This window comes from Schistocerca cancellata, chromosome 8 (assembly GCF_023864275.1).
Source record: "Schistocerca cancellata isolate TAMUIC-IGC-003103 chromosome 8, iqSchCanc2.1, whole genome shotgun sequence".
In the NCBI taxonomy this organism is placed as follows: domain Eukaryota; kingdom Metazoa; phylum Arthropoda; class Insecta; order Orthoptera; family Acrididae; genus Schistocerca; species Schistocerca cancellata.
Genome location: NC_064633.1, coordinates 109,961,065 through 109,973,251, shown reverse-complemented (window position 1 = coordinate 109,973,251; position 12,187 = coordinate 109,961,065). Strand labels below are relative to the sequence as shown.

Genomic DNA, 12,187 nt, shown 5'->3' with positions numbered 1-12,187 from the left:
TGGCTGACACTGACGGCGGCGGTGCACAAATGTTGCGCAGTTAGCGCCATTCGACGGCCAACACCGCGGTTCCTGGTGTGTCCACTGTGCCGTGCGTGTGATCTTTGCTTGTACAGCCCTCTCGCAGTGTCCGGAGCAAGTATGGTGGGTCTGACACACCGGTGTCAATGTGTTCTTTTTTCCATTTCCAGGAGTGTACTATACATTGATAACCTGAAGCTTTATGCAAAATTTAAATTGAAATCCAGTCTCTAACAAATACTTTCCAAATCTTTGGCAATGACATCAGAATGGAATTCAGCTTAGACTAGTGTGCCACAGGCACACTAAAGGAGAAAATCTCAGAAAATGAAGGCATCAAAATGCCAAATGACAAATCATCAAGCTGCAAATAGCTAGGCATTTTTCTGTTGCGCAACATCAAGCATGGATAAGCAAAAAGTGTGGTCAGCAACTTTTACACCCAGATGGTCAGAAAAATTTTGAAAAGCAAACCAAATGATGACAATATTATTAAGGCACTCAACACCTGGGCCATAACCATCACCAAACATACTGCCATCAAGTAGAGCTGGTTAATGCAGACAGTAAAGCAAGACAACTCCTGACAACTGAGACACAGACTCCTTGCTCACAGTGACACTGATAGGCTGTACTTGCACAGAAAAGCAGGTGGTAGAGGACTCCTGAAAGTGAGACAAAACTGTGAGAAGAGAAGCATGCATTGACAGACTTTGTGAAAGACAGCAAAGAACATCTCTGACTGAAGTCAGCAACAGAAATCTTCTCAGAGTAAATTAAACAGAGAATAAATACTGGAGAGCTGGACTTTAGTACCAGTTGGCACCCCTACACAATAGAGCATTGGACTGGCAGCTTTCAGAGAAGCTTGAATTCAAAATAGACAAATAAGAGACCTGATCTTGGCTGATGAATGGAACCCTAAAGAAGGGAACTTAAAGACTGATTTTTGCTGTGGAGAAACAAGCCATCAGAACTGAAGCCATCAAAGCCAGAATCAAGAAATCAGCAAAAGATCCAGAGTGCAAACTTTGCAAAGAAGCTGACTAAACAGCTGACCATATGTTGAGCTGTCACAAAAAGATCACTCAAACTGATCGCAAGCAGAGACGCAACAAAGTGGCATAAATGATCCACTGGAACATATGCCAAAATTACCCTGTGCTGGTAATAAGGAACTGATGGAATCACAAAAGTTCTTGGAAATATATGTGACAAATTACTGGGGGATTTCTAACTTGAGACAGATCAAATGCTAGAGCACAAGACACCACACATCCCAGTTATAGAGGAAAAGAATTTGTGGATTACTGACACTGCCATCATCTGTGATAGGACAGTCAGTCAGCAACAAATCTAAAAATTCAATAAATGTGAGTACTCAAAAACTGAATTACAGCCACTAACATAAATCAGTAAAGTGGCATGGAAATTTTGAATACTCTGGGACAAGATATTATTGATCACTCAAAAACCACTGGCATTGTTAAAATATCTATTTGCCAATTACAAAAAGTCACTTCACTGAAATCTGCAATAATTATCTGCCGATATATCATGCAGTGCTACTATGCTGACATAGTGAAGAGAGAGGTGGCAGAATGGGAGGTCCTCATGGGCTGGCCAGACAGTACTGACTAATGCCAAACATCAGGCTTTCTCCAGTGCTTACAGTCTTGGCAGTACCTTGTCCAGTGTGGAACATTGCCAGCCCCAACCCACAGTTTTTCGACTGCCACAAGCAAAGTTCAGCCATAGCTACTGCCCGATCCACTGTCATCTCAACAATGTGAGTGGGCTTTTGGATTCTGGGGAACCTGCACTTATGTATCAGAGATTCTGAGAAAGATTGGATACAGACACTGGAATTTTTCTTTTTTTTTTTTTTTTTTTTGCAACTTTGACTCAACCACCCTTCTTGAAACCAGCAACTAAAAAGTGTCACCAATGCCTCTGGTACGGACCATGGCAATTTGGAAAACAAGACTCATGGACTAATGTTGCTTTGAGCCATGAGGTTATAGAATTTTTGTAGAAGAAATTGGAAAATGTGTAGTAGAAACTGTTCTGCACTTAGGGACAGTATTTATTGTCAGCACAAAAAGTTTGGTTTCAATTATGCTCCCCTAACAGCTGAGTCTCTACTCTTTGTTACCATAGTGCAAGTAGAATTTACACAATGATGAAAGTATCTGCGCTGATCAGTCTACCAATTACAGATGACTCTGAAGGAACAGACACATTCTAGGAGGAGCCAGAAAATATCCTCACAACAAACACATCATTTGTCCACTTGGGGATTCTGATGCCCAGCTTGTTGAGGAAAGAAAATATCAGAGGATTCTTGGAAAATACCCAGCTCACAGGAGAATCAACTGTGATTGAGAGAGATTAATGGAGTTACACAAAGCATTCAAACTGATTCTAGAATCAGCTGTTTTCAGACACCAGTCCAGGAAACAGAAGATCTGGACATCTCCAACTTGATGAATCCTAGATTGACTGTGCACCACTACACATACAGCACACAAAATAAAAGATACAGAACATGCCAACCAAGACTCAGATCATTACATTTTGAAGATAAAAGTTACAATAGTTCCAAGAAATACCAAAAAGGTTACATCTACTAAGAGCTATAAGTTTTACTGTGACAAATTAAGGAGAAACTATGAATTCACTTCCGATATGAAAACTAAATTGGAAGAACAGGGAACAGCTAAAAGAGGCTATAGTCAGAGCAGCATAGAAGGCTGTCTCACACACAAAATCCAGAAAACATGCTTGGTGGGATAATGAATGTGCTGCAGCACTACAACTAATATAGGTTGCTTGGCACAAGAGGAACTGCAAGAACAATGAAGTGAACAGGGTCAGCTTCCTCGATGTGAGTAAATCTCCATCAAAAACTGCCCACAGGGTGACAACATGCACATTTGATAAGCATCAGTTTGTACAGATTGAGCAAGATTTCCATGGAAATAACACATGTATCTTCTGTGAATCCTTCATACACAATCTGAACCAGTACAACTTCCTGAGCCTGCAGTTCAGATTCATAGCAAACTAGCCCACAGTGACATACATAATTGACAGGTTATAGCAAGTTATTTTGAATGTCTCCTCAACTGTAAGGCTCCTGAGACTGCATTCACTTATGAAAACAATTGAAACATCTACCAAAATTTGCCTCAAACCATGAAGAAGAAATCCAGAAGATGGTCCAAGCTCCAAAAGATAACAAACCACCTGATGACTGCTGAACTCTGGGAGTATGCAGGAGAGAAGGCAATCAGTGAAATTGTTACAGTTATTCAAGAGATTCAGGAAAACAAAAAACTTCCAAGTAGATGAATCTCTGCTGTAATTCATCCACTACTCAAGATGGGAGAGAAGAGATACAAAAAACTACTTGCCATCTCCCTCCTGCTAATAGCTTACAAGATACTCTAAAAAGCTCTACAGAATAGAGGGGAACAACAAATCAGTCCTCAATTGTGGGAATATCTAAGGGGTTTCAGGAAGGGACAATCATGTTATGAGCAGATAATGACGCTGAAAACCACCTTTTCATACATGAAACTGATGAGGAAGAATTTGTTGACATCAGGGAGGTATACAATTCAACTAATCAAATCATACTATTTTAAATTGGAGTTTGGCTTAAATAACAACACAAAAGGAATTAGCCAACAAACCTTAACCAACACCACCTCCAAAGTGAAGTCCCAAGGAAAGATGTCTCATGCATTTTGGAAACAGGACAAGAGTAGGATAGAGAGATGGATTATCATATCTGCTCAGCAACATTGTTTTCGAAAAGTTCATACACAAGTGGCAATAAGAAATGAACAATTCAAGGGCAAAAATTGGGCAAGGCTAGGCTAAGAGTATATGACTCTTGTTATTAACTGTCTAGCTTTTTCAGATGGCTTAGTAATCTTTCTAGACTCTGTAGCTATAACAGCAAAACACCTTAAGCAACTGAAAACATGGGTGCAAAGGCTCAGCCTCATATCTCCTTTGAGAAGATGCACTTTATAAACCAGCACCAAGAGAGCTAGAGGTCAGACTAGGAAAAATTAAACAGGCAGAAAAGTTTAAATAGCTAGATGAATGGCTAGAGCCTAACCTATCAATAAAAGAAGCCCTTGTGTTACCCATTAACAAAACACAAATGACTTTCCAACTAACTTTTACAGTAAGAGATTGATGTCCTTAAATGCCAAAAGCAGACACATGCACTATTATTTGACTAGAGGCTCTACATGTGGCAGAAACTTTTATAATGAACAAGAAAGGGCTAATGGAGAAGCATAAGGCCAACAAAAGAAAGCTTTTGAGAAAAATCTTAAAACGCATCAAAGAAAACAGTGAGTATGGAAGACATCCCAACTGTGAACTATATAAGTATGCAGAGAAGGTAAGTGACCTGATTCAGAAAAGGAAGATTGCCTTTTATGGTCACGAGTTATGAATGAGTCCACAAAGTACATCTAAAAGGATATTAACCTACTTTCAACATAAGGAAATGAAAGCAGCACAATTCACAGAAGCTGAAAAATATGCTAGAAAGCTGCAAATTTCTTCTAAAAATGTCCAGCAGCATGACCTACTTAAAGAAAAATGTCTGGCAGGATGTACATAATTTAAAAGTAAAGGTGGCCACTCACCAACTAACAGCATTGAGACATTAACAGGCACCCACTAAAGAGTAAGGAAACCTGCTGGCTTTTGAAATAAATCCTTTCCTGAGGTAGAGTACACTTACATGTACCCATAACCCCCCCCCCCCCCCCCCCACACACCACCACCACCACCATTTCCCTGCAACTCTACTGTGCACTGCCTGGTCACATAAGGCTTGGATTGCATTTCAGCAGGTGTTCTGGGGCAGGATGCAGATTATGTTGGGTGGTGTGAGTAGCGAGAGGAGGGGGTAGGAGGAGAGAAAGGGGGGGAGAGAGGGGGGGGAGTGCAGGAGGGGTTGAGGGTGTGCATGTACAGGTACCAGAGCCAGTGAGATGCAGTGCAAGATGATGGTAACATTGGGCTTGGATTGGGATGGATGCAGAAAGAGGAAGGCAGAACAGGCAAAGAGGAAGGCAACAGTGTGGAGACAAGTGGTTAGTGGAGGCTGTGGCCAGGAGAATTATGGAAGCGAAGCGCGTGTTGCAATAATAACTCATACCTATGTTGTTCAGGAAAGCTGGTGCTAGTGGTAAGGATCTGGATGGCTTGTGTTATAAAGCAGCTATTGAACTTGAACATGTGTTCAAAGCATGTTCCCCCATTGGGTGGTCATCCTGGTACTTGGCCATTATTAGGTGCTCTAATGGGCAGGGGGTTGTTTGCCATGCTGACATAAAATGCTTTGCAGTGATTGCAGCAGAGTTGGTATATGGTACTGCTGCTTTCACAGGTGGGCCTGCCTATGACACAGTAGGATAAGCCTATGACAGGATGGAGTAAGAACTGCTGTGTGGGTGTATTGAGCGGTATGAACCCTATGGCAAGGGGTTGTCAGTGGGAGTAGCTTAAGAATGGACTAGGATGATGTGTAGCTTGGAAGGGCTATAGAATAATACTTTATAATACTTTAGGATTGGTGGGAACGATCTTAGAGAAGATGTCTATAATTTATGGGTATGATGATACCTACTCAAAGTTTTGGCGAAAGATGTAGTTCAGTTGTTTCAGTCCATGGTGATACTTGGTGCTGATGGGTTAGTAAGATGATTAATTGTATATCAGGATATGGTATGGAGGATCTATTTTTGGACTAAGTTTGGAGAGTCGTGGCTGTCTGTGAAGGCCCTTGTGAGACCTTCAGCACACCGGACAATGCAATTCTTGCAGTTGCAGGAATACCATCCAAAGGTTGCCAGGTTGAGCGGATTTTTTTGTGTGGAAGACATGACAGGTGTTGAAATGCTGGTACTGTTGATGGTTAGTTTGTTTAATATGAACAAAAAACACAAAAAAGTGGATGGACATATCAAAGAGGTGGAGGTCGATGTCCATTAAAGTGGCACATGGTGTTGAGTAGGACCACGGCCTGAACCAGACAAGATGATTGGATTTAAGGGAGGTTAGGAAAGTTTCTTAGAAAGGTTGGCATAGGAGGGTGCCTCGCTGGTACCCCTTGATGTGTCTTAGGTTTGTGTGTATACTTTACCCTCAAAGGAAAGGCAGTTGGGTAAGGGGAAGGATGTTGGGAGCAGTATCATGCCACAGTGGCAAAGCCGTAGACATGACAGATGTTGGTATATAGAGAGGTGACATTAACAGAAATGAGTTTGGATCCGCTGATAAAGGGGTGGGGATGGTAGAAAGCCATGAAAGAACTTCCTAGATTTGATGTGAGAAGCTAGGCTTTGGGCTATTGGTTGATCAACAGGAGTGGAAATTCTTTCAATAGGAGTACAATAACCAGCTACAGTGGGACATCCAGGATTGTTGAGTTTGTGGATTTTGGGAAGCATGCAGAAGGTTTGCATGTGGAGTATCATTTCAGTGAGAAAGGAGATGAAGACAGGGGAGAGGTTTTGAAATGCGCTTAAGGATTTCAGCAGAGATTGGTGGTTATCTCGGACTTCTGGGATGGGATCACTACAACAAAGTTTGTAGGTGGAGGACTCGGACGCTTGGCAAAAGCCTCCTGTCAGGCACTCACTACAGTTCACCACAACTGTGGTGGAGTCTTTGTATGCAGGAATGATGATTAGGTCATGACCTGTTTTGAGGTTGTGAGTGGCTATCCTTTCTTCTGTTGAAAGCGTAGTGCTCTTAAGAAGGGACCTGGGAAAGAATGGTGAGCCATGAATCCTGGTTCAGGCTCACTGATGATAACATCATTATCTGGGCTCACGTCCAAGACACCCTATCATGATTCCTCCACAACCTCAGTACCCTCTTTCTCATCTGCTTCAGCTGGCCCTCCTAAGTCAACAATGCCACATTCTTGGAGGCTAATGGCTCCACCCACCCTCTTCCTGTGTTAAGCCCACACCACTTACAGTACTTGCATTTTGACACTGTCACTACCCTGTATACACACAAACATCACTCCTATACATCCCATCCATCCACAAAGAGCACTTCTGAAGTGATGAGAACTCGCTTGTCCAATATGCTGAATGTCTCATTATGGCCTTCACAGAGGCAATGTACTCCCCTCCCCCACCCCCCCCCCTCCTCCTCTCCTCCTCCAAGCTTAGTCTGTAAACAGATTTCCTGTGCCATATCCTCACACACTCCTAATCCTCACACCACTCCCAAGAATTAGCTACAAAATGTAACCCCCTTGTCATCCAGTATTATCCTAGACTGAAACATCTGAGCCATACCCTTTGCCAGGATTTTGAGTGTCTATTATCATGTCCATAAATCAGGGACATCCTACGCAACACCATTCCCATTTCTCTTGAAGTGGTACCCTGTTGCCTACCCAAGCTACACATCATCCTGGTCCACCACTATGCTACTCCCACTCCCAGTCCATACCAAAAATAGCAAACTAAATATAGTTTGTTATGAACATGAAAGTTGCATCACTACAGGAACTCTAACTGATCCAGAAATACAAATAGTGGCATATAAGAAACAAATCTAAGGAAAATTCGATGGTTTTTGGGAACTGCAGACTTTTCAAAAGTGAAACACACAAACAAATATTGAAAAATGCACCACTTTTAGGGGCTGCTTTTGCAGTCAAGGGAGATATTCACCTCTGTGAATTCTGTAAACAACAGAATAAGTGCAAATAAAACATGCACACTAATTAATTAAACATAATAGTCAATGCTGAAAATAAAACTAACCATTAATAAGATATCCAGAGACATATTAAGTCTCAGATTTAGCTATGACAATGAATACAGGCTGAAGCAACGAAATAAAATTAGTACCAAAGTGTGAATCAAGTGTGTATTAGAGTAATCCATAAAGATGTGTTAGCTTTGGTGCCAGGATGGTGCAATGGTTAGTATGATCAGGACTCCTGGGTTTGAATACTGGCATTGGTATAAGTTTTAATTCATTGCTTCATTCTGTATTCATTATCATAAAACTAACTGGGAAAAGATTGGGAAATCATTGGAAACAATAGAAGAAATAGTATCTAAAAATCCACAAATCCATGTCAAAATCCTGCTAGGTGATTCCAGTGCACAGCTAAGCAAAGAAAGAAAGTACAAAAATACACTAGAAAATTCCCAACACATAAATGAACCATCCAGAACAGATGTAGATTATTTGAACTTTACAGGATATTCAACCTTAAAATTATGTCAGTCCACTTCAAAACAAATCCATCCAAATTTGTGACATGGAAATCACCAAACCGACTCATCAGTGAAATCCATATTGATTATGTAGCAATCTTTTATTCAAGCCACAGAGAAACTATTGATGTTAAAGTCAGAAAGGGTGCAACCACAGGCTCAGATCATTACCTGACATGTTTAAAACCTCAGAGGCTCACAAAAAAGAGGACACATTCATGGAAGAACTAGAGAAAAAGCAGTCAAAAATTGACAACAACAGAAAAGCAAATTGATTGACACAGCACAAACAGTAATTCCTCTGCAGAAAAGGAAAAAGCACCATTGATGGAATGAAGAACATAAGTAAGCAATTCAGTCTCAACAGGATGCATGGACCTGGAACAGCAGTAAATCAGAAGACAACTGCAAGACATTCCCTATAGTGAAGACAGCAATAGCCAAATTAATCAGAAAGATCAAAAGAAAATATGAAAAGTAACAACTACATGAAACTGAGAAAGACTTCGAAAGAAAAACCACACAAAAACTCTACAAGAACTTCAAAAGTAATCAACAGACTATCAAACACAAAGTGTTGGTTGGTTTAAAATGGGAAGGGAGAGGGGGAGGGACCAACACAAAGTGTTCACTAAACAACCAACAAAATTTTAAGGACTTTGACATACATTTGTAAGAACTAGTTAACTCTTCAGAACCAACACAAAAATTCACACCACAAGAACCTGACGGCACTAATCCAAAGTCATTACTGCCAGATGAAGAAGACAGATCAAAAGACTAAAAAATAACAAAGTGCTGGGGAAAATGGAATCATAGCAGATATCCTCAAATCACTGGTTCAAACACCATAAGAGAAATCATCAAATTCTTGCAAGGTATTTGGCAAACAGAAGAAATTCCAGAAGATTGGAAAATTCACTAATTCACACATTACACAAGAAGGGAGAGAGAATAGGTATAAATAACTACAGGAGAATCTCACTAATATCAGCTGCATACAAAGTTCCATCTTGTTGTCTTCCTGATAGATCACAGAAACAACTTCAACCAAAAATAGGAGAGTATCAAGGCAGGACTCAGGCCAGGACATTCATTTCCAGAGCTAATGTTGGACCTAAGGCTAATCCTTAGATTTCAGAGAGTTTGTAGGAAAAATTTGCGTCTGCATATTTGTCGATTTCAAAAGAACCAATGACTCAGATAATCATGAACCACTCTTCAAAATATTATAAGAACAAAGCCTTGATCTGAAAATACTTCCAATCATAAAACAAACACTGACAAAGTCCAAAGCTAAATTTATGAGGGAATTCTCAGATCCTTTTGAAACCAAAACAGGAATAAGACAAGAATGAGGGCTGGCTCTATTACTTTTCAACTGTGTCCTTGAGAACATGATACAAAAAGGCACAAACAGAAATCAATCCTCAAAACTGACCAATGAATCACTTTAGGCAGAAGAAAGTTACCTACAGATTGCCTAGAATTTGGCAAGGATTCAACACTATTAACTCATGACATTTCGTTAGTCCAAAGTCAGATTGAACTCTTGAAAGAAAAAGCAGAAAAACTCTCACTCCAGATATCTTCTGAAAAGTCAGAATCCATTACCTGCAACAAAGAAGCACCAAAGTCCATGCATATGAACGAAAGAAAAAGTAAAAAAGTTTTGAAATTTAAGTATTTCAATGAAACCACTCAGGAAAATTGAATGTAAACAAAAGCAAACAAAATTTGGTGCAAGAATCTGAACACAGCATATTGACTTGCCCATAATATCTACAACAAGAAACGTATTCCACATACAAAAAACTAAGACATTACAATATAGTGATTAAACCAAACTGTCTTTATGGATTAAAACACTAATTCTGAACAAAAACAGAAATTGAAAACACCGAGAAAAAGGAAACATTCAGAAAAAGTAATGCAAAATTGTGTGATGAATTCTAGGATCAGAACTTTTAGACAAACAACTCTGACTTAGAGGCAATCAGGAAATCAAATAATTCACAAATATCCATAGTGACATTATAAAATGTAAATTAAGATTCTACAAACACATTAAAAGAATGAACCCAGACAGACACATAAAAAAATAATTGATTTTTATGACAACAGGAGCAAAGCCAATGCATACACAACCAAATGAGCTGGTGAAATTAAAACTGATCTGAAACTGGCAAGAATTACTTCGCAAGATGTCCAAAACCATGAAATCTTCTGGCCTAAAATTAGCAAACGGCACGCTGACTAAGAGGAAAGGACTGGAACAAGATGGTCTGAATAGAGAACAGAATGGTACAGAATTGTAGCCATAATCCTAAAACTCAATTTCTGCACTACTAATATCCAAGAATTTTCTTAAACTGTGTAATGAATTGTTTATTAACCAGTTATATAATATACTTTTGAAATTATTGAAAAGTGTATTGATAGTGTAATGTGGCAATTTATTAAAAAATTTCAAACATTTCACTTTTTGAGAGTTGCCTGTTATGTCAGCCTATGCCTAGGGATGTCAAGACTCAATTTTAATAATTAATAATAATGCTAATAATAATAATAATAATAATAATGAAGTTTAGTTTTATTAATATACAAGAACTCTGAAATCAATTAAATGAACTGTAATGAAATTGTATCATTAACACTTTGCATCCATATTCCAGATGTTCTACATTTTCTTCACTCAGATCATATCCACTCAGAGATACTTTTTTGCCATTAATGATGCAATTCATTCAAAGGGCCTTCAATATTCAAAGAGATTAAATTAATGAAAATGCAGTAACATCAGTCATACTGTGACAATGAAGTGCTGCTCAGGTGGTCTAAATGTTGAGGCAATTGCATGGCAGTAAATTTGGGTTCGAGTCCCAGACTGTGACTGTGTATACCACTCAGTGATTGCAGTGTTACAATTTACAGGCATTTAGTATTTGTAAATATGTTGCAGAATAAACATCACAGTATAAAGTACGAACATTCGAGTTCTTTCAAGAAAAAGGGTATTGTTAATTTAATACTTTGTTACACATTTTACACAAATTTCTAATTATTTTGCATGAAAGAATAGAACTCAGAAATTAACAGGATATGGATTGAAGTTCATTGAAGCATGCTTTAATTTGGTACCAGGTAAGGGTATGGTAATGTGTGATTTGTATTTTTGCAAAATCTGTCTTTATGAGTAAAGCTAAATTCATCTGCATAACTGCATTCATGGGTTTTCTGAGTGTGACACACATCTGCAGCTGGTGTCTGCATATATGGTTCCACAACTTTTATGCTCCAGATATTTTAATGTTGGCCATTGGGAACGTGACAGTGGATCTTTCTAACCATACTGCACTGCATGGCAAATTGCTGGTAGTTATTATTATAAAATATGAAGATAAATGTTTAGATAAAAATAATTTTAAGAAAATGTTCAGTAATACCATTCCTGTATCCAGCACAAATCTTATCACTTCCAAAGTAGATCTGGTAGTTTGGTTTAATTTTCCTGAGACATTCCCGATATTCAATTACAGGAAATTCTGCAGAAAGGAGTTCTTCACTTGGTTCCCCTTCTTCTGTTATACCCCAACCTGCAACCTACAATATAGTTATACAATAATTACACAAGCATGATAACAGATAGTAGAGATCAAAAGGTTAAGAAGTGTGGAAGATATATGGGAACTTTGAACTACTGGAGTATAAAATGGTGTTTTCAGTTATTATTTTACACTGGGACAAATCAAAAAGAAAATGCTGCAGGTAGAGCTAGATTACTGTTAGTCACTTTAAATCATGAAAGCTATCACATGTTTATATTTCTTTTGCATGACCTTACATACTAATATTCCTAAGCATGTGTTGAAGGTAAAACT

At 39.0% G+C, this 12,187-nt stretch overlaps 1 protein-coding gene across 1 annotated transcript in view; it reads right to left on the bottom strand.

Annotated features, from left to right (window-relative positions):
- Nucleotides 1-12,187, bottom strand: part of LOC126094930 (modular serine protease-like) — a 327,160-nt gene that overhangs the window by 16,793 nt on the left and 298,180 nt on the right. Inside the window, exon 11 of the mRNA XM_049909577.1 lies at nt 11,753-11,909. Coding sequence (XP_049765534.1) covers nt 11,753-11,909 — 157 coding nt within the window. The remainder of the gene's footprint in view (nt 1-11,752; nt 11,910-12,187) is intronic.